This window comes from Alligator mississippiensis, chromosome 16, assembly GCF_030867095.1.
Source record: "Alligator mississippiensis isolate rAllMis1 chromosome 16, rAllMis1, whole genome shotgun sequence".
Lineage (NCBI taxonomy): Eukaryota > Metazoa > Chordata > Crocodylia > Alligatoridae > Alligator > Alligator mississippiensis.
Genome location: NC_081839.1, coordinates 20,248,358 through 20,270,277, shown reverse-complemented (window position 1 = coordinate 20,270,277; position 21,920 = coordinate 20,248,358). Strand labels below are relative to the sequence as shown.

The 21,920-nt window shown below is 50.9% G+C and overlaps 1 protein-coding gene across 2 annotated transcripts in view; it reads right to left on the bottom strand.

Moving 5' to 3' along the window:
• ROBO4 (roundabout guidance receptor 4) overlaps window positions 1–21,920 on the bottom strand; it is a 63,271-nt gene that overhangs the window by 29,804 nt on the left and 11,547 nt on the right. For both annotated transcript variants that reach the window (XM_006258732.4, XM_014600877.3), the window contains exons 3-8: window positions 9,435–9,592; window positions 7,638–7,758; window positions 4,078–4,216; window positions 3,299–3,426; window positions 2,660–2,803; window positions 793–908 (exon numbers count right to left, since the gene is read on the bottom strand). In XM_006258732.4, the coding sequence (XP_006258794.3) occupies window positions 793–908; window positions 2,660–2,803; window positions 3,299–3,426; window positions 4,078–4,216; window positions 7,638–7,758; window positions 9,435–9,592 (806 nt within the window). The remainder of the gene's footprint in view (window positions 1–792; window positions 909–2,659; window positions 2,804–3,298; window positions 3,427–4,077; window positions 4,217–7,637; window positions 7,759–9,434; window positions 9,593–21,920) is intronic.

Genomic DNA, 21,920 nt, shown 5'->3' with positions numbered 1-21,920 from the left:
TCAGCCATTGCTCTGCTCAGAATGGCTGGAGGCAATCAACACTTTCCCTGTAACAGGTTACAAGTGCAGCCTCAGTCCCCCTTCCACTCCCACAGGGCATAGTGCTGTTTGCTGTGATTTCCCATTGCCTGTCTGGGACCTGGGGCCCATGCTGGATTAGTTATATGTGCTGGGTTTTTCCTTTGCTTTTGAGCTCTGGGGCCATCCTGCTGCTGATGGTTTGGGGAAAACTGCTAGCTTCCCATTCTGGGCCTGCCCTTATGGCAGGAGCTGTCCCTAAGCAAACCTGGACCTCTTTCCCTCCCTGCCCTACAACAGAAATGAAGATATATTATGGCCAGGAACCAGCCTTTCATCCAGTAGGACAGTATGGATCCACCTCTGGGCTGCTCTGAGACCAGTGGAAGCCCCAGCAGAATACAGGAGCAGGGGAGGAAACAGGAAAGAGTGAGGCTGGGGCAGCACTGAATGGGGAGCCCAGGTGGAAGGGAGCAGAGTTCTGCTGCTGGAACAGATTTTCTAGCCCAATCTCTGCTTGGCATGGCTAGACCCCTGGCTCCAGCAGGACTAGTTCAGCATGCTTGATTCATCACTTTTCACACACCGTTAAAGAGACTCCTCAAGGGCCCCTCCCCTCCCAGCTCAGCCCCAGTGAGTATAGCATCCAACACCCTGAGATGCCACCCCATCCCCTGGCACCTGGGATGGGTGGAAAGGACACCCAATGCTTGATGACAGCCACTTTGTGCCAGGACTCCCCTGCAATCAGTGCCAGGGGTGCTGCTTACTGACCTTCCAGTGCAGGTGGACAGCAGAGGAGGCAGGGAGCACTGTGCTATTATCCAGGTGCAGATAGATGCCTGATAGCTCATGTGGGACATCCTCCCTCTGGCCTGTGTCCAGGGGGCCTAGAGACAGATAAAGGAGCAAGAGTCGTCTCTGGACCCTGGGCTAGCCAGTCATTCTAGTCCTTCTGAGATGGGGCATGGATGTTGGGAGTTTTCATTGGCAACACCAGCCCCAAATGCAGCTCCCGCAGGTTCCCCCTAAGACACCTGGTTAAAAAGCAGGGTAGGGCCCCAGTACCAAGGTCCCTCGTGCACTGACCACTCCAGACCAGAATGTCTCTCAAACAGTTACATCCTGACAGATGGTCCCAGGCTTCTGCTGGATAGGGGATTCAGGTGGTTAAACAGCTGGGTATTTTTCCTATCCTCAGTTTCCCTGACCAGCTGCACATAAAGGGTGAAGCCATCCCCGATCCCTGGAGCTCTGTGCTTTCTGGGACTGAGAGCCTAGGAGAGAGGGCAGGATGCTTGGTGAATGCAGCAGCTGGCTGCTATGTCATTGGGGTTTCTATAAGGGCCCGTTGTTCTACAAGGTTTAGACAGGGGCTCATTGTTATATTGTATGGTGGCACCTATGCCCACATGGGACCAAGAGGAGTAAGACTTCCCCTTGGAAGGAGTCCTCTGGGTCCTGAAGGGTGTAGGTGCCCCTGCCCACTACCCCTCGGTGGGGAGGCAAGATATGTGACCCTCACTCTCCCTCTTCCCCCACGAGCTAGGAAGCATAGCTGGGGAAGAATCCTTCCAGTCCTAACATCTATGAAACATATGAAAACCATCAGCATAGAAAATCTCTTACTGATCATCTGCTGTAACTGCAGGCATCCCAAAATGCAAACAGCAAAGTGCTTGAAGAGTTGGCTTTCTGACTACTTAGCATCACTGCATTTTAACAATAGACCTGTGTCTTTTACAGTTACTGTGTGTTTAATTTCTGTGTAGTTTCTTTTTTTTTAATTTTAATCCTAGGGTTTCAGAATAAAAGCCAAGGAAAGGCAGAAGTGTTCAGCTTTGATCATCATTCAAAGCTGCGCTTACCTAATATCAATAGTTATAGAAATTCATTATATTTTTTTAGAATTTAATTTCACAAGTACTGTTAACTAACTTGTTCTTTGTAATTAGCATAAATACCAAACCTACTGAAAATTGAAGTCTCTCTTCACTCTTCTAATAAATTAATACTTAGAATATTTGACCAATATTTGACCAATCAATTGACCACATATTATTTGACCAATCAAACACCCAATCATAGCAGGGCATGCTCTCACAGGCTTTCCACCTGACTTGCAACAAGCAAATCCACATGGAGGCATGGGGAGGAGGCAAGTGCTGGAACGGGCAGCAGGTAAGGGGGGAGAGTCACATAGCCTTACCTACTGGTGCAGCTGCATCACTTCAGCTCTGCCATAGTCACAGCACTGGAAAGGACTCTCATGGTCACCTGGTCCAACCCCCTTCAGGAATGCATGAATGCTTTTCCTCAGCTATCCCTGGCCAATGCTTATCCAGCTTCCTCTTGAAAACCTCCAGCAGATGGCCAGTATGAAAAGCTTCATCAGTAGCTGAAGGAGATTCTACAATGCTGCTGGGCAGTCTATCACACTGCCTCACTGCTCTAACCATAGGGAAGTTTTTCCTCACGATCTAATCTAAATCTGCTTTGCTACAGTTTAAAGCAGAGCTCTGTGTCCTGCTCTCTAGCAAGGGAGAACAACTGTTCTCCCTCTTCTTTACACAGGTTTTCAAATATTTGAAGACTGCTATCCTGGGTGCTTTCAATTACCTTTTTTCCAAGTTAAACATACCTCTTAACTTGTCCTCATGCAGCTTTCCTTCCAACCCCTTTATCATGTCTGTTGGCAACCTCTGGACCCTCTCCATCTTCTCCACTTGCTCGTATCCCTGCTTCTCTGAACAAGGATGCTGTCCTGTGTCTGCAGAATCAGGCTCTGTAAGCACATAGAAGGGAATTCTCTGGGGCACTCTCTCTCAACTGAGATCCAAGAGCTACCTCCACCCCAAACCTGTGGCCCAGAGCATGTGTCCCCTTGATAGGGGACTGATACACAGAGGGGTTTATTAGTCTTTGTAAGACCACATTTAGGATGGTGTAAGGCATTTGCCTGCTGCTCCCCAGATGCTGGTACTCTAGCATATAGACTCCTATGGAGGGAAGAGGAGGGTCCCTCCAAGTCAGCTCAGAAAGGGAGAGATGGCCAGAGCCATGGGGACCAGTGGGTGGAGGGGAGTTGTGCTCTGAAAGAAAAGGATGTCAGCTACATCTGCTTGTCGCAAGTGATAACTCTCTACCCCTCCTCCCCCTCAGCATGCTATCTACTCTCCAGCACATGCTGGCCACAGGCCTTGTTGCGACAAGCCCTTCTTTATGTCTGCAGGCATGCCTAGTCCTGCTGTGTTGTCATGCTGAAGGCTGCGTTGCTTACCTTGCACAGAGAGTGAGGCCCAGGCCAAAGTGGTTCCCACCTGGTTCTGGGCTGTGCAGATATACCTGCCTGAATCAAGTGCTGTGACATAATAGATCCACAAAGTGTGCTCCTCATCTACCTCGTGCCTGGCAGGGTGAGACATAGACAAGCTCCATCAGCTTTTGAGACCAGGTCTCTGTGCCACTCTATATTCACATGGCATAACGGGGCCCTGATCTCAGCCAATCCTGTAACAAATATGGCTCATATATCTGGACCAGGCACAAACAGGAGATGGGCATGCAAGCTTCTGAGCCTTGAAGGCTGGGAGCATGTATCTGTGTGGGACTCTGGACTAGACTCTCCTTCAGGCTGTCCATGCATCATGAAGTTTTTGATAGACCCATGCAAATGGAGCCATATTCCCACATCCACCCTCCATGCATCCAACTCAACAGCCCAGCAATTCTAAGACCCTTCTCTGGCCATAGTCAGTGGCTGCAATGTCAGGCAGCAGCCCCACTCATTCGACCCCCAGCTAGTATGGAGCCAGGACAGTTCTGCTGCCACCAGTTCCTCCCGCTGCTATATAAAATGGGTGTAGTTTTCTCCTCAGAGCTGGCCTGAAGGGCAGGCTCCAAGGTTCCCTGCAGCTGGCCCCCACCTCCCAGCAATGGGCCTAGGGTAGCTAGTCAGGGCTAGTCAACTGCTTTGAGACCCTCTGGGCTACACAGTCTGATAAACCTTTGCTAAGTACAGTGCTAGCTGGGCTCACAGACCGAACACACAGCACACACCTGGCCACGGGCAGCTTCCCATGTTCCTTGTGCCACCACACCTTAGGCAGTGGGTCGCCATGAACGCCACATGTAAACTGGACACTGCTGCCAAATTTGGCCACAACATCGGTGGGTCTTTGAGTGAATGTTGGTTTCTCTAAGAAGGGAAGGAGCAGAGATCCATCACACATTAGCCACAAAGAGACTTGGACCACACAAATTAGTAAGTACTGCATGCTGCAGAATCGGATCCCCACAACCTCTTGCACATAGGGCTGCCTGGGGAAGCCTCTGCCCTTTACCAGCATGTGCAGTACTTGTGGGAGAAGCGGGTAGACAGTGATGGCAGAGAGGTAGGTTGCTCTGGACATCAGGGGTGCCACCAGCTGCAACATTCACATCTATGGATCTTGCCCTTAACCTAGACAAATGGTGTCAACCTCTGCTGACCATTGGACAACTCTACAAGAAACAAGCTGCAGGTAGTAGCAGACTTTGCTCTCCCCTGTGGCTATGAGCAGTGTTAGAGGCCTTCGTGGGCAACTTGCTGCCCATGAGCCAGAGGCATAACAGCCAGGGTTTGTGCCCAGGGCAGGAGTGGTGGCAGGCACTGGCCAGCTGCAGAGGTGAGGAGGCTGGGTAGGCAACAGGAGTGGCTGCTGTTCTTGCATCCCTCCAAGTGGGCACCTGTGGCTTCTGCCCTGGTCACCCACTGCTCATTATGCTACTACAATAAGCCATGGGTTGGGACCACCACTTTGCCCTTAGCATGAAGAGATGATGCTACCCTCAGGAAGGAAAGGCAGCATGCTAAGCCAGCCATCAAAGGATTAAATTGCTTATGGAGGGGAGCTCAGCCAGACAATGGTCTGCAAGTAGGATAGAGCAAGTGCTCATAGTGAGTTGAGCAATTGCTTGAGATGGGAGACAGGGGCTCATGGGGCATCTATACAAGTGCTCTCAGAGCCACTCTAATTAAAGTGCCCACAGCATCATGTGTATTCAGTATCCTATGTTTCAAAATGGTGGTGGGGTGCTTTAACTAAAGCTTGTTCGATGAGTTTTAGTTAAAGCGTCCTCGCTGCCACCTTGAAATGTGGGGACATTGAATACGTGTGACACGGAGGCTGCCAGAGTCTGCTACTTAGCATGTTCCAGCAGACTCGCAGCAGACTCAGTTAATCAAGTCTGCTCCGACGCACGGGAGCAGAGATCCGTCATATGTATGAGCAGGGCCGACCCTAGAGAGGTGCAGGGCCTGGGGCAAATCAGCCTGTGTGGGGCCCCCTTAACACTGCACAGGGCCTGTGGGACTCCTGCAAAGGCAGGGCACAGGCCAGGGTCTCCGCCGCACCCGGGGAGGAGGGTCTTAACACTTCTTCTGCAGCATGGAGCAGAGCCACCAGCACTAGGCGGGCCCTGTGGGAGGGGCCATGGCTGCCCTGCCTGGCTCCACAGGCCCCCCCAGAGCACAGAAGTACACAGCTTTACAGCACTTTAAAAATGGGTACAGTGCTTTACATTAACCCTTGTTAAATGAAGTATTAAATTTGAAGCACTGTATTTTACAGCAATTTAGCAACCTACAGCACTTTCATAACTTCTGTACACTGGTCATATTTCTGACCTGGGAGAAGCCTCAAGAGGCTTCAGTGCAATCGCTGCTTACTAGCCTGGAAAGTGCAGGGGGCTCAGAGGATCCCCCCCCCAATCAAACACTGCACTTCTGTCCTGTTTAAGAGCATTGTAATTTTATAGTGCTATAGAAAGTGCTCTAAATTACTGCACTGTAAAACATGCATGGAGCACTTCTACACACACTCTAAAGCATTAACATGGCAAACCCAACTTTGGTCATACTACCTTGTACACTTTAGATGCAAAATGTATACACTTTGGTTAACATTTCCCAAGCTACCACATCACAATCCAGCCTCAGATCCAGGCCAGAACCCAGGATTCCTGCTCAACAAGGAACTAGAACTGCCTTGCAGAGGTGTGTAATCTACTGTGCGTGTCCAGTCTCCTTGTGGGACTGGGCTACGGGAAAGACAGCAATTGCAGGAGACCTGAATGTTTGGGACTGAACCCTAGCCAGTAAACATGGTGTCACTTGTGGTAACAGGCAAACAGTTTGTTTTTCTTGTTTTCTTGGTTATGATCTGGCTCCCTTGGTTCCTGCAATGAGAAAACTTCCTCTACCACAAGCTTCACAGTTTAAAATACTGGGATTTCTTCATTCCAGTGTAACCTGGGACAAAGTGTGGGTCATTCCCATTTTGATTGTATAGTGTTCAGGGAGAAGAGGAAGCATGTTTCCAGGAAGTTGTGGGGAAGCTGATTTGACTCAAACCCTGGCCCCACTTTTGTATGTATACATCTGGAAATGATTTCCCATCTGGTCACAGGCAAATCTGGTTACAGGTGGGAGGAAGTGAGCAGTATGCAAAGCAATTGCAACCCTCCCTGGAATCTGAGCTTGGAAACTGAGTCATTTCCCTGAAAATGGCTGGGTGACTTCTCCAGGGAAAGCAGCTATCAAGAGAAAACACTCATGTATATAAACCACTTGGCCAGGTAGAGGTTTCTTGTGGTTTTGACAAGAATCTTTCCAGTTGGATGGAGCCCAGGGATTGCTGCTGAGAGCCTCTGAAGTGTTCCAATAGGTGATCAGGATCCAGAGCAGGGGGCCTTCAGGGTGAAGCTGTGACCAGAGAAGGCCCTGAGGAAGCTCAGGAAGAATGAGTCTCTTCAGATGAACCAGAGTACCAGTCCCAGAGAAGGGGCCCAGAGGACAGCAACGTTCCAGAATGCAAAAGTTGGGTACAGAGTGATGGAAGGATCTCAGGGCACATTCTCCACTTTTCTCCCTGCATGTTCCTGGGCCTTAATACAGGGGTTCTCCTGCATCCCTTCAATAGGGGCAGGGCCAGAGTACCTGGGAAGGATCTCCCTTCCCTCCCAAAAGCCAACGCAGGCAGGGGCTCTTTCTGGCATGGCAGCTCTCCTGAGCTCTCTGCTCCAGTAGCACCATCCAAAAGCTGCCTTGTCCCAGGTAGCCTGGAGGTGGCACACTTGTACAAGCTGACAAGTGCTCCTGTCTCCCTGATAGAGGATGAGTTGCTGCTAAGTCCTGAAAGAAACTCGCCCTGCTTTTAGGCAACCAACCTGCTGCTACAAACTCTAGCCTGCAGCTATGTTGGGCAGCTCAGAAAGAGGGCAGGTGCTATCAGAGGTCTTGCAGGTCAGAGGTACAGCCCCTGACCAGTTGAGTGGTTCCTAGTGTCAGCTGTTGTGATACCAGCTGCATAATACACTCAACAGGAAATGCTCTACAGAAGGGAACACAAGTGTAGTAATTGGGCAATTATAGGGTGAAATTGTTAGTCCCTATTATTATGGGATGGAACTTGAGAGCTAGAACTCCACCCTCTGTTGTTCCAGAGTAACTTTTTTATCTTCCCAGTTAGGTGTTGTTTGTTCCTGAATAAAACTGTCTGTTGTTTTGGGCCTGGAGAAAAGTAAGTCTCAGTAGTCTGTTAAGTAAGGAACTTAACAACAAGCATTAGCCATCTCACCCAGGACAGAGACAAGAGCCACCTTGCTTTCTCGCTTGCCCACTTGGTTGAAAGCCACGCAGACATACACTCCTGAGTCACTTTTTTGGGCATGAGCTACCAGGAGCCTCCCACTGGAGATCTGCAAGGAAGGAGAGAAGCAGGTTAGGCCCCACTTGGTATCCTCCCCAAATTTTACACACAACCAGTCCCTGCAGTGACTCAGCACTGGGGGGAGGCCAGTGCTGAACCCCTGCCCCAACCTGGACTAGGGGCAGCAGTGGCAAAACTCCTTCAAGTTGAGAATATAGGAGAGATGGCTGAGAGAGGAAATTTGGGCTAGAGACAGGTAGGCCCTAACTCCATCCACCTGGGGCTGAGTTAGCTTCACCCTCACAACAAAGCTTTAACCCAGAGGTCATGCTGGCTTCACCCTTACGGAGGTACCTTGACTCTAAAGGCCAAGTTGCATCCTAGTCAGGAAGCTAAGACCTTGGCCTCTGGGCTGCCTCTGTCCCAGCAATAGGGCCAGGACCCTAGAAGCCAACAGCTGCATCGTGCCAATGACACCAATACCTGTAGACCAGGGGTGTCAAACAACCCACAGGCCAGATATGGCCCGTGAGGCTGCTCTATTCAGCCCGCTGGGCTACAAGCAAGCCACCTGAAGTTGGTAGAGGGGTGGCCAGAGGTATGGCCTGCTGCTGAATCCGGACGGAGCCCTTGGGCCCTAGTGAACATGGCAATCAGTGGTAGGAGGGCAAATAAAGGCTGATACACGCCCAGTCACCCTCCAGCTGCTTTGCCTGCTGCCACTACCATGGCTTCCCATACTTTGACCACCACCCCCACCACTACCACATACCCTTTGCCAGAGCTAGAGGTGCTGCTGCAGCATGAGGAATGCATGTGGCAAGTGGCAGCTCTGCTCAGGAGCATGGCCTACAGCAGGAGCCAAAACTGCAGCACTGCCTCTGCTGCATGGCCCCAGTTAGAGCTGGGCTGGCCACCAGTACATGCCCTGAGCTGGATCTGGCCCAAAAGAAGCTCTGTGGGATCTGGCACAGGGTGCAAGGTGATTTTGACAGCCTTACTGTAGACCAAGCTGGCTACATCCTAACACCAAAGCTGGGTCCCTGGAAGCTGAGTTGGCTTTGTACTTACTGCATCCAGGCAGTGGTGGATTAAGATTTGCTGGGGCCCTGGGCAAACAGAAAACTGGAGGCCCCCCACCAAGTAAGGGCAGGTGTTTTCTGTGCCCAACAGGGAACTGTGCCTGGGCTTTCTTGGCAAGTCCAAGGCGAGCCAGGGGCCCTTAAGTGCCACTGAAGTGAAGTTGGCCCTGGCCCCTAGACCAGCCCCTTCTGCCAGGCAGGTGTCACACAGCCAGGGCTGCAGTCCCCCAGCACTGCAGGACAGGCCAGAGCTGGGGTTGGGGCCTGGGCTGAGGATGGCCTAGGGAGGGAAGGGGGCATGGGCTTCATGTCACCCTTGGCTACCCTCTGATCCCTATGCCAGCCCCGGTGGGGTGGGGTGGGGCTGTCCCGTCCCATCCCATCCTGACCCAGCAGTGCTGGTACCAGTGGCTGCCTGCAGATGGCAAACAGTGGGAGCGGGAGCAGAAGCAGGGCCACCCATAGGGCTTCCTGGCAACAGATGGCCCCAGGAAGTGGCTGCCACCCACATGGAGCTCTGCACCCACAGGAGGTGAATGCCATGATCCCTGTACTCTGACAGGCAGGAAGTGTGAGGATAGTAAGCAAAGGCCAAAGCAGAGGGAGAGAAGGGTCTGAGGCGATGTAGTGGAGCTGAGCTTACTTCATGATGACTGCTTTCCTGGTTTATAGGCACTCCATCCTTCTTCCAGGACACTGTGGGCTCAGGATGTCCCCTTGGAGGTGCACATTCCAACCGCACTTGCTCCCCCACTGCCACCACCAGGTCACTGGGATGCAGCTGAAAGTCATCCTGCAGAGCTGCAAGCAGACACAATGACAGAGTCAGACCTCAGGAAGAGCCTGCCACCCTCCCAGAATCTGGGCACCAAGGTTCGTTGGGGAGCAGTGCTGCAACACTGGCCCAGCATGTCCCACTGGGCAGCACCTCTTTCTTTTGGCAAGTCATCCTGTTCCAGTTTTTGCCAGCCTGTCTGAGGGAAGGCCTGTGGGGTCAGACAGGCTCCCCACTTGAACCCATGTTTGGCGGCAGTCTGGTCCTGAACGTTCCCCAAAGAATGGGCCATTTCATCCAAAACAACATTTTTTTAGGTTTTTGTTCTGGTGAGACTGAAACACATTCAGTTTGGAGTTGCAGGTGAACAAGGTCAATTCCTCCCACAGCTCAGTTAGCTCCTTCCCCACCACTACATTGGAACAAGTGTGCAAACTTTTAAGCAAAGGCCAGGAGAAGAAGAGAAACTGCCAACCTCCTTGTCCCAAGAGCATCTACCTTTGTGTACAGAGATATAGCTTGTAGCCATGTTGGTCTAAAAAGCAGAGACACACAAAAGTCTTGGGCTAAAGGCAATATCTTTTATTAGATCAACTAAATACTAGCAAAAAAAAAATCTTTCTTTGCAAGCTTTCAGTTCCAAACACCCTTCATCAGGCAGAGGAGAGCTCAAAGATTGTAAAAGTTTTCCCAGATTAGAGAAGAAATCTGCTGGAGCTTTGTCCCTGCCTAATCTGCATATTCACAGAGCAACTTTTTCACAAATGGACTTTGAAACCAAGGGGAACTACTATCCTTTATCTTTCCTGTGCAAGATGAAGTTTTTCTTCTACTTGGAAGAATTTTTACAAACTTTGAACTCTCCTCTGGAGAATTTTTTTTTATTACTATTTAGTTGGTCTAATAAAAGATATTGCCTTTAGCCCAAGAGTTTTGTCTGCCCCTGCCTTTGTGCAAAGCGTTTCTGTGCCTAGAGGATGTAACCCCTTGCAGATTTCCCCAGGGGGCTGGAGGGGCAGACTGGAGGAGATGACCCTGAAGGATTCCCCAGGAAAGTCCTAGCCACATCATGCTAGGACTGATGTCTTGTTCTGAATCCCAGAACAGAGAGCTCTGCCTATATCTGTGAACACTCAGCAGTGTAGTGCTCTGGCTTGGATGTTTGTAAGTGCACAGGCTGCCTTCCAGTCTACCTACAGGCTACATTTGCCATCCTGCAGGGACTGAGGTTGAGAGATCCACAGCACAATCCAGAAGACAGGCAGTCACTCTTTCTTCCAGTCATGCATTCTCACTCCGAGCTCCATACTGAACGTGGCTGGACAGTAAGGGTATGTGAAGTGGGCCCTATTCGATTTGGATTCAGCCCAAATCAGGGTCAATGATTTGATTAGTTGATTCGGGTTATTGTCCCTGATCTGATTCGGCCGAATCCGATTTGATGCCGATTCAGTGAATCAGCGATTCGGACACAGCCACAGCTTTAAATGCTTTTTCTACATACCTCGAGGTACCAGTGTGGCTTGTGAACGCTGTGATGCTGAGGTGCATGGAGCGTCTCACAGGAGTGCAGCCCCCCCCCGGCACCACATGCTCGGTGGTGAACCCAAAGGGGAACAGAAGTAGATTCATAGATTCACAGATGTTAGGGTCGGAAGGGACCTCAATAGATCGAGTCCGACCCCCTGCATAGGCAGGAAAGAGTGCTGGGTTTAGATGACCCCAGCTAGATGCCTATCTAACCTCCTCTTGAAGACCCCCAGGGTAGGGGAGAGCACCACCTCCCTTGGGAGCCCGTTCCAGACCTTGGCCACTCGAACTGTGAAGAAGTTCTTCCTAATGTCCAGTCTAAATCTGCTCTCTGCTAGCTTGTGGCCATTATTTCTTGTAACCCCCGGGGGCACCTTGGTGAGTAAAGCCTCACCAATTCCCTTCTGTGCCCTCATGATGAATTTATAGGCAGCCACAAGGTCGCCTCTCAACCTTCTCTTGCGGAGGCTGAAGAGGTCCAGGTGCCCCAGTCTCTCCTCATAGGGCTTGGCCTGCAAGCCCTTAACCATACAAGTGGCCCTTCTCTGGACCCTCTCCAGGTTATCCACATCCCTCTTGAAGTGCGGCGCCCAAAATTGCACGCAGTACTCCAACTGCGGTCTGACCAGCGCCCGATAGAGGGGAAGTATCACCTCCTTGGTTCTGTTCGTCATGCATCTGCTGATGCACGATAAAGTGCCATTAGCTTTTCTGATGACTTCGTCACACTGACGACTCATGTTCATCTTGGAGTCCACTAGGACTCCAAGATCCCTTTCTGCTTCCGTGCCTCCAAGCAGGTCATTTCCTAGGCTGTAGGTGTGCTGGACACTTTTCCTGCCTAGGTGCAGCACTTTGCATTTCTCCTTGTTGAATTGCATTCTGTTGTTTTCCGCCCATATATCCAACCTGTCCAGGTCTGCCTGTAGTTGTTCCCTGCCCTCTGGTGTGTCCACTTCTCCCCACAGTTTTGTATCATCCGCAAACTTGGACAGAGTACACTTCACTCCCTCGTCCAAGTCGCTGATGAAGATATTGAAGAGTATCGGTCCAAGGACCGAGACCTGCGGGACCCCACTGCCCAAGTACTTCTAGTCCACTTCTGGGTCTGCTGGCGAGTGTGCAGGGACCCCTCCCGCACCCCCTTCAACTTGGTGATTGGCCACAGGGGGACCCTGGGTGCCCCCCAGATTCAGGAGGCACCAGTTGCTGAGCCGGGAGGGGAACATGAGGGGGGGCCAACACACTTCCCGGCAGACCCAGAAGTGCACCGGAAGTGTTTCTGGTCCACTTCTGGGTCTGTTGCCAAGTGGGCAACACACACTGTTGCCAAGTGGGTCACACTCCTGTGTGACATTCCATGTGCCCCAGCATCGCAGTGTTCATGAGCCACCTGCTACCTAAAGGTATGTAGAAAAAACATTTAAAGTTGTGTCTATGTCCGAATCTCCAAATCTTTCTGAATCTCTCCCAATTGATTCAGAGGGTTCTGATTCAATTTGGATTTGGAGTTTCAGCCACTGAATTGGGCCGAATCTCCTCCGAATCAAATCAGGGACCGAAGCTTCACATAGCCCCACTGAACAGGGCTGGGTTGTGCTGGAATGCATGTCAGGGGACTGTGCTGTTTCACACACAAATGGGAGAACAGGCAATGTGGGGAAAAAGCCAGGATCTGAGTGGTGCTCCTCCAAGGCCTTTCTTAGAGGCAATCCTTCCCCAGCCCTCTTCTTACTGCAGAGGACTGTTGCTTCTTGTTTCTTGTGTCTGCCTCCAAGGGTAAGTGCAGGCACAGATTGCAGGTTTACTGCATGAAAGAGAATAGTTGGTTCATTATGGCATGGTAAATCTAATGCAAGTCCCCAAGTATCTCAAGGGAGGAAGAGGGACACCTATTGAGGTTATTCAGAATGCCTGACAAAGTGCCGGCGAAAGAGTGGGCTCTATTTCAGATGATTCTTGGGTGTATCAGCTCTGAGCTGTGCATGTACAGTCCTTTTCAATGACAAAGACAATGACATGCTTTCAGTACCTGGAGGAAAACTCACTATCACCCTCTCCTGTATCCTTCGTCAGTTCCCTCATACAGGACTGATCATCTCATTTGGGAGATGTCCCAACTGATTGGTAAAGGGCAAATATAGTACCCATCTTGAAGAAAGGGAAGGAGGAGGATCCGGGGAACTACAGACCAGTCAGCCTCACCTTAGTCCCTGGAAAAATCATGAAGCAGATCCTCAAGCAATCCATTTCTAAGTACTTCATAGATTTCATAGACATTAGGGCTGGAAGGGACCTCGGAAGATCATCGAATCCAGCCCCCCGCCCAAAGGGCAGGAAGTCAGCTGGGGTCATAGGATCCCAGCAACATAAGCATCCAATTTTCGCTTGAAGGTGTTCAATGTAGGTGCTTGAACCATCTCCGATAGCAGGCTATTCCAGACCTTGGGGGCTCGAACAGTGAAGAAATTCTTCCTTATGTCCAGCCTGAAATGGTCTTGCAGGAGTTTATAACAGTTCGAACTTGTCATCCCTTGGGGCGCTCTGGTGATCAACCATTCCCCCAGTTCCTGATGAACACCCCTGACAAACTTATAGGTGGCCATCAGATCACCCCTGAGCCTGCGCTTTTCCAGGCTAAAGAGCCCTGTAGCTCTCAGCCTGTCGTCGTAAGGTCTGATTTCCTGGCCTCTGATCATGCTCGTGGCTCTTCTCTGGACTCTCTCAAGCTTCTCCACATCCTTTTTGAATTGTGGGGCCCAAAATTGGACACAGTACTCCAGCTGTGGTCTCACCAAGGCCAAGTACAAGGGGAGAAGGACATCCCGGGATTTGCTTGAGAAGCATCTATGGATGCAAGCCAATGTTTTGGTTGCTTTACTAGCTGCAGCATCGCATTGAAGGCTCATGTTCATCTAGTGGTCAATCATGACCCCCAAGTCTCTTTCTTCCATAGTGCTAGCCAACATAGCACTGCCGAGCCTATAAGGATGCTGCAGATTTTTCCTCCCAAGGTGGAGAACCTTGCATTTTTCATTGTTAAACACCATCAGGTTCTCGTCCACCCATTTTCTGAGTCTGTCCAGGTCAGCCTGGATCGCCCTCCTGTCCTCAGGTGTGGATGCTTTGCCCCAAAGTTTGGTGTCATCGGCGAACTTGGCCAGTCTGCTTCTGACTCCAATGTCCACATCATTAATGAAGATGTTGAACAATATGGGTCCAAGGACAGAGCCTTGGGGGACCCCACTGGTCACAGGGCACCATGATGATCGACTTCCATCAACCACCACCCTCTGGGTCCAACCACAGAGCCAATTTCCCAGCCAGGGGATCATGGTGGATCCAAGGCCACAATTGGCCAGTTTTGCCAAGAGGCGATCATGGGATACCAGATCGAATGCTTTTTTGAAGTCAAGCTATATGATATCAATCTCTTCCCCCTTGTCCAGGTGATAGGTCACCTAGTTGTAAAAGGAAATGAGATTGGTCAAGCAAGACCTACCCGCAACAAACCCATGCTGGCTATCACTCAGGATCTGGGCGTCAGCCAGTCCATTAAGGATGGCCTCTTTAATAAACTTTTCTAAGACCTTCCTTGGGATAGAGGTCAGGCTGATGGGCCTATAGTTTGCCAGATCCACTTACTTCCCTTTCTTGAAGATAGGCACTACATTGGCCTTCTTCCAGTCTTCGGACACTACACCAGAGCGCCAGGAGTTCTCAAAGATCTGTGCCAGAGGCTGGGCTATGATGCTCACCAGCTCCTTGAGGACCCTGGGGTGTAGATTTTCAGGGCCAGCTGACTTGAAGGTATCCAGCCTCTCAAGGTGTTCCTTCACAACATCAGCATTGATGGAGGGCAAGGGATCTCCCTCACCCAGACCTTCCTGTCCCGTAGTGGGCATGGGCGTCCCATGGGACTGATGAAAGACCAACGCAAAGTACCCATTTAATAGGTTGGCTTTTTCCTGGGCGTCAGTTGTCAGTTGTCCCACCTGGTTTACCATGGGTCCAATGTTGCCCTTGCTTTTCCTCTGGCTCCCCACATATCTGAAAAGGACTTTTTATTGTCCTTGATACTCAAAGCTAGTTGGAGTTCAGTTGCAGACTTGGCTTTCCTGGTTTGCTCCCTGCAGGACCAGACCAGTGCAGAGTATTCCTCCTTGGAGGTGAATCCCAACCTCCATTCTTTGTAGGTCTTTATTTTTAGCCTCAGGAGGTCTGCTAGATCTCTGGAGAGCCAGGGGGGCTGCTGTGCCCTCTTGCTGCCATTCCTCCGAGATGGAATAGAATTAGCTTGTGCATCGAGGATTGCTCCCTTGAGGAGCAACCACTCTTCCTGAACTCCCCTCCCTCTGGGGTCGTGGTCCCTTAGGGCCTCACTGACAAGCCTCCTGAGCTTGTCAAAGTCAGCTTTCCTGAAGTCAAGGACTTCAGTGTTGCTGACTGACTTGTCAGCTTTACGGCAGATGGTGAAGGTGATCAGCTGTCAGGTTGCTGTCACCCAGCTTCCCATCGATCTCTAGGTTGCCGATTAGGTCATCCCCAGTAGCCAGTACCAGGTTGAGCAGCACTTTACTTCTTATTGGCCCATAGACTTCTTGAGTCAGGTAGAGGTCATCCACGCACGAGAGGAAGCTTTGCGACCACTCGGATTTTGCTGAGACATCCCACGAGATGTCTGGCTAGTTGAAGTCACCCATGACAACCATGGTCCTGGAGCATGCTGCCTCAGCCAGTTTCTGGGTGAACTCCTGGTCTAGCTCTTGACTTTGGGTGGGAGGTCTTTAGTAGACTCCCACCATTGTGTCCCCTGTGCCGTGTTCCCCACAGATTTTAACCCAGAGGTTCTCCAGTCATCCACCCTGGTCGCCAACATCAGCTTGCATAGCTTTGGGGGGCATAGCTTTCCTTAACATAGAGAGCTACACCCCCGCCGCTTTTATCGACTTGATCTCTCCTGTACAAGGTATAGCCATCTATACCCGTGGTCCAATCATGCGTGGAGTCCCACCAGGTCTCCGTTATTCCTATGACATCATAATTATTTGTGTTAAGCAGAAGGACGAGTTCCTCCTGCTTATTCCCCAACCTCCTGGCATTTGTGTACAGGCAGGCATTTGTGTCCCCTTGGGGGCTCTTGTCTTGCCCACAGATTGTTCCAGGGCTGGGGCATGGGTGGGCTCCCTTAAGTGCCTTGGCCTGCTGGCTTTGCAAGGGTTGCTCAGCGGGCCAGCAGCGGCAGTAGTCCCCCCGTTCCCCAGCAGGCTTTGTTTAAAGCCCGGTGGAGCAGGTCAGCCAGTCTAGGTGAGAAGAGCCTCCTCCCCAGCGGAGAGAGGTGGAGGACATCTCTTTCCAGCAGCTCGCTGCCTCTCTCTCCAAAGAGCGGGCTGTGGTCATGGAAGCCAAAGCCTTCCCGATGACACCAGCGCCACTGTCTTTGGTTAACTACCTGGATCAGCTCATCAGCTGAGGATCTCCCTCCTCAGCTCATACCCCAAGACTGAGAGGATTGAAGAGAACACCACCTGTGCCCCCAGACCCTTTAGCCCCGCTCCCAAATCTCTGTAGCACCTCATGACCTGGCTGGGAGCGCTCCAAGCCATGTCATTGGTGCCCACATGAATAAGGAGCATGGGATAGTGGTCTGTGGTTTGGAGGAGCTTAGGGGTCTTCTCCACAATGTCTTGGATGCGGTCCCCTGGGAAGCAGCAGACTTCCCGAGCTAAGGGGTCAGGGTGGCAGATTACCCCCTCAGTCCCCCTCAGGATGGAGTCTCCCATGACAAACACTACATTTTGTCTTGGGGAGAGCAGGGGTGGTAGCTGCAGTTAAGCCTGTGTTGCCTGTGGGAGCTGGCAACTCAGCAGGCTCTGCTGGGGCTGCAAGAGGTTCGTACCTGTTGCCAAGATCTGGTGGGGCAGGGGCCTTGGTATGGCAGGACTTAGGGCCCTTGACCATATTGGTCCATCCCCCTGACTGGACAGAATGGGAGGTCCTGGAGTCCTCCCTTGTCCTGGAGGGAGACCATAGTCTACCCTCCGGCTCCCAGGGGAGAAGGGCCTGGCAATAGGAGTCTATCTCCTGCTCACAGTCCCTGATTGCACGCAGTCTCTCGACTGTGGACTGGAAGAGAAGAAGGTGATTAAGAACAGTCAACATGGATTCATCATGGGCAAGTCAGGCCTGATCAACCTAACTGCCTTCTCTGATGAGATGACTGGCTCTGTGAGTGAGGGGAGAGCAGTGAATGTGGTATACCTTGACTTTAGCAAGGTTTTGATAGAGTCTCCCACAACATTCTTGCAAGCAAGCTAAGGCAGTATGAGTTGGATGAATGGTCTCTAAGGGGAATAGAAAACTGGATAGATCACTTCTTGGCTCAAAGGGTAGAGTATTCAATGGTGCCCTGTCCCCCTCTAAGGCATCCCTGACTATGAGGTGGAACTTGTGTGCCACACAGCAGATGCCAACAAAGCTGGCATCACGTACTGCCTTGACCATGCTGGCCCCACTGTCAGTGACCATGAACCTGCAGGTGAGCTCACCCTGCCCAATAAGCCACCCCTGCACCATGTGGTTCATGGCCACCATGATCTTCCTTGCTATGTGGGACCCATCCATCACCTCAACTTGAACGAGAGCCCACCGACACCCTGACTGATCGCACTAGTGCCCTGTGAGGGAGAGGTAGGCGTGATCTCCACCCCGGCTGCTCCAGATGTCCGAGGTGAAATGCAAGGCTACCTGCGGACCTGCCTTCCACAGCTCTTCTCTCAAGTACTCCCTGCATGCCTCATACAGGGAGAGCACCACCATCCTGCTAAGTGGTGTGTGCAGGCACTTGGTAGCATGGGGCCATGAGCCGCCTGAACCCTGGACACTTAAAGGCGAAGGGCTGGCCATCCACAGCAAGCATCTCCCCAGTGCTCTGTGTGATCTTGCTCACCTTCGAAACATGCCTTCCTTTGCCTCCACCTTTCCCCCACTGGTCCAGGGTGGCCAGCCTCTGCTTCTTGGGGACAGGGGCTTTGGAGTGAGAGGGGGATGTCGTTTTAGGGCATGCTCCCACTGGTGCCAGGCTGAGGAGGAACAAGGGCAAGGGGTGCTGCCTGCTGAGATGTAGCTGCATTGCTGCGGTGGTGAAGTGTTTCACATCCCTGCCCTGGTTGATCTGCCTACAGCAGTGCTGGCAGGTAGCATACCTGGGATCATCTGCCACCTCAAAATGATCCCATACTACACTACCCACCCGCTTCTGGGTTGAGGGTGGGGATCCTGCTTTATCCCCCTCCTCACCAGGCAGAGGCACAACAACAGGAGGAGCTAATCCACTTACCCCCACATCCTGGATTTCAGAGGCTCTCTCAGCATCCTGGCCACTGGAGAAAATTGAAGCAAAAGACCTGGATTGGCTTGAACCTGCCCACACATGCCCAGCTTCTGACTCAGGAGCCAGGCATGTGAGGATGGGTTCCTGCCAATCCGGGACTTCTGAGCTGCTCCCTGGTCTGGACTCCACTGGACCACAAGTGGAATCAGTGTGCGTGTGCGTGTTTGTGTGGGGGGTGTGCACGCACACGTCACACTGTCCTGTCTGACCCAAGTCCTGGGAACCGTGGGGTTGGATAGGGGTGCCCCCCTGTCTTGGTTTTCCCTCAAATTATTATGGTCACCCTATTTATACGTGATTGAATTTTGGTTAGAAACCTCTTACACAACTGACCTGTTGATCCTGGGTCAGCAATTTCAGGCAATGGGCTTTAGGCCCATCTGGGGGTTACTGGTAACTAGTAACTGTTCTTGGGATGATGCATCTACATCTTTATGTCATACAACTATTTATGCCTGAAGGAAAATGGCTCAGACCAATCCATGTCCTCACATACTGGGTTGGAGAAGATCCCAGTCAATACAGCTCCTTTGCAGGAGGTAAACATATTCATTCCTTCTTTCCTTTTTGGAAACCTGTGGGAGCCCTGGTAGGGGTGTATGGGGAGGAATAAACCCCCAGGGCTTAGGAGCTAGATCAAACATCTCAGACAGGATGTCTGGAAGGAATCTGTCACTTTTCACAAAACGTTACTGAGTAAAAAAGTGGAGCCGGGGGGGGAGTGGTTTAATAAGGCTGACCATATGGGAACGAAAGTTGATTTTTTTTTTCATTTTTTTTTTCATTTTAAAAGGATCTATTCTATTAACTGAATTCAAAATAAAACATTTTGATTTGGTCCTGTGGAATGTTGATTTAAAAACAAATAATTCCAGATTAATTCTATGATGTGGTGGGTGGGACGTGTCCATTTTTTGCCCTTGTTCTATTTTTTATACTTTGGAAATATGAGAAATGCTGGAATTTCCCTTGATACAGAAACTCCAAATGCTAAGCATCTCCAGGACCAGCTGCACAGCCCATTTGCTTCACACCTCATGAAGTCCTTCTGCAGCTGCTACCATGAAGACACAGAGTGGTCAGCTATGGATCTCACAGCTCTGGGGATACCCAACCAGTAAGGTAGTATGAGGAAAATGACTAGGGCTCTGTGAAATTTCACCAGCTGTTTCATTTTGATGGTTTTGACTCATTTCAAGCTCAAACAGCAACACTGAAACAAAATGAAGGGCTTTGAAACAGCCTCGAAACGAAATGACGGCCGGTGAAACGTTTCAAAAGTTTTGAAACATTTTGAGTTTTGAAGCTCAAGCTGGGCTTGCCTGAAGGGAAACAGAAAGTAAGGAGAGAGAGAATGGGGAAGGACTGCTCTCACATTAACTGTGTGTAGCTGGCCAGTGACTATCATCCTTCCCTGAGGTCCCTTCCAATTCCAGTGCTCTCGGGGAAGGATAGAAAACACACACAGTCACACATCATGGGTTTTGCTTGTCAGCAGCCTGAGGTGCAGTTTCCCAGAAATCCCTGCAGCTATCTCCTTGAAATTTGGCAGGCTTCATTGTCTCAGAAGGGGCTACCATCCCTGCAAGTTTCATCCAAATCAGGCAAGAAATTACAAAGTTATAGGCAGTTTTGTGCTTCCCCATTATAACCTATGGGTGAAACGCTGAAACAGTGTCAAAACAGAAACAGTTTCGATGAAACAAAACAGAACAGTGGTTTCGAAACTAAACAAAACTCTAAACAAAGTCAGAGATGCAGATTCAAGTTATTAAACTTGCCACTGAAACTTCTACCATTGATAGAGTCTTGGTTCAGCTCCTTTAATGCTAGTTCTGAATCTGTTACTCCTGCGAGTGCGTAGACCGAGTTTGCCCAGTAGGTTACACACTGGCCAGGCAGATACACAGCTAGAAATACTCACACTGGATGCATAAATGGATGTAAGGCACAGAAACAGAACTGGTCAGACACTGATGGCTAACAGTTGCTAGAGGAAAATATTCTTCCTATATTTTAGCCCTGATAACAGAATGGTTAAGGAATTCATCTAGGAAGCAAGAGACCCAGGTTCTAAGCCCTTTTCTCCTAGAGGTGGTCTTTGAACCAGCACCACTGACTTCCCAGAAGAGTGCTTGAAACAGCGCACTACAACTCAGGCATTGTCCAGTCCCCTCTCCACTACTCCTTGGGCAGTAGAGGAAAAAGGATAGGGTCAGAATTACAAGGTCAAGGTAGAAAATATGCAGCTTAGTAAGGGAGCTGCCACTAGAAGTGAGTGGGCCTTGATCCCACTGAGGCAGAGACTCTCCCACTGTTATCCATTAATTTATTTCAATGACTATTAAATGTCATGAGAATGGCTTAGCTTTGAAAGAATCATGGGAATAGCATTCATGAGAATGGCTTAGCTTTGAAAGAATCATGGGAATAGCATCTCAGAACATTGGACTGAGAAGTCAGAGATACAGATTCAAACCCTCTCCTGCTGAGATGTGCCTAGAACCATAAACGATGCATGCCCTCAGTGGCTGGGGGAGCACGGCGAAGGTGGCAGCATGAGCACAGTGGCAGGAGTGAGGAGGCGGTAAGCGGGGAGCTCCCACAGATGCCGCCATGCTGGCAGCAGGAGGTGGCGAGCACCGACCAGGGAGGTGATCCTCCCCCTCTATGCAACACTGGTCAGGCCGTAGTTGGAGTACTGCGTCCAGTTCTGGACGCTGCACTTCAGGAGGGATGTGGACAACATGGAGAGGGTCCAGAGGAGGGCCACTCACATGATCAGGGGGCAGCAGGGCAGGCCCTATGAGGAGAGGCTAAGGGACCTGAGCCTGTTCAGCCTCCACAAGAGAAGGCTGAGGGGGGATCAGGTGGCCATTTACAAACTAGTCAGAAGGGACCAGCAGGCATTGGGGGAGTCCCTGTTCCCCCAAGCACTCCCAGGAGTAACAAGAAATAACGGTCACAAACTGGCAGAGGGTAGATTTAAACTAGATATCAGGAGGCAGTACTTTACAGTCAGGGCGGCTAGGATATGGAACCAACTTTCAAGGGAAGTGGTGCTGGCTCCTACCCTGGAGGTCTTTAAGAGGAGGCTAGATGAATACCTTGCCGGAGTCATTTGACCCCAGTACTCTTTCCTGCCATGGCAGGGGGTCGGACTTGATGATCTGCTCAGGTCCCTTCTGACCCTACCATCTTTGAAACTATGAAACCACCCACAGACACTGCTGACGGTGGCAGCCAGCGGTGATCACTGACTGCCAGCAGATAGCAGCGGCGGGGGAAAAAGGGAGTGGTGAGCAGGGGTAGGGAGCATCGTCACGTTCAGGAGGTGCACACCTTTTCACAGGGGGTGCACCGCCACACTCTAGGGGTGCATGTGAACCCGTGTGTACCCCCTATGCGTCGCCAGTGCCTAGAACCCAGGT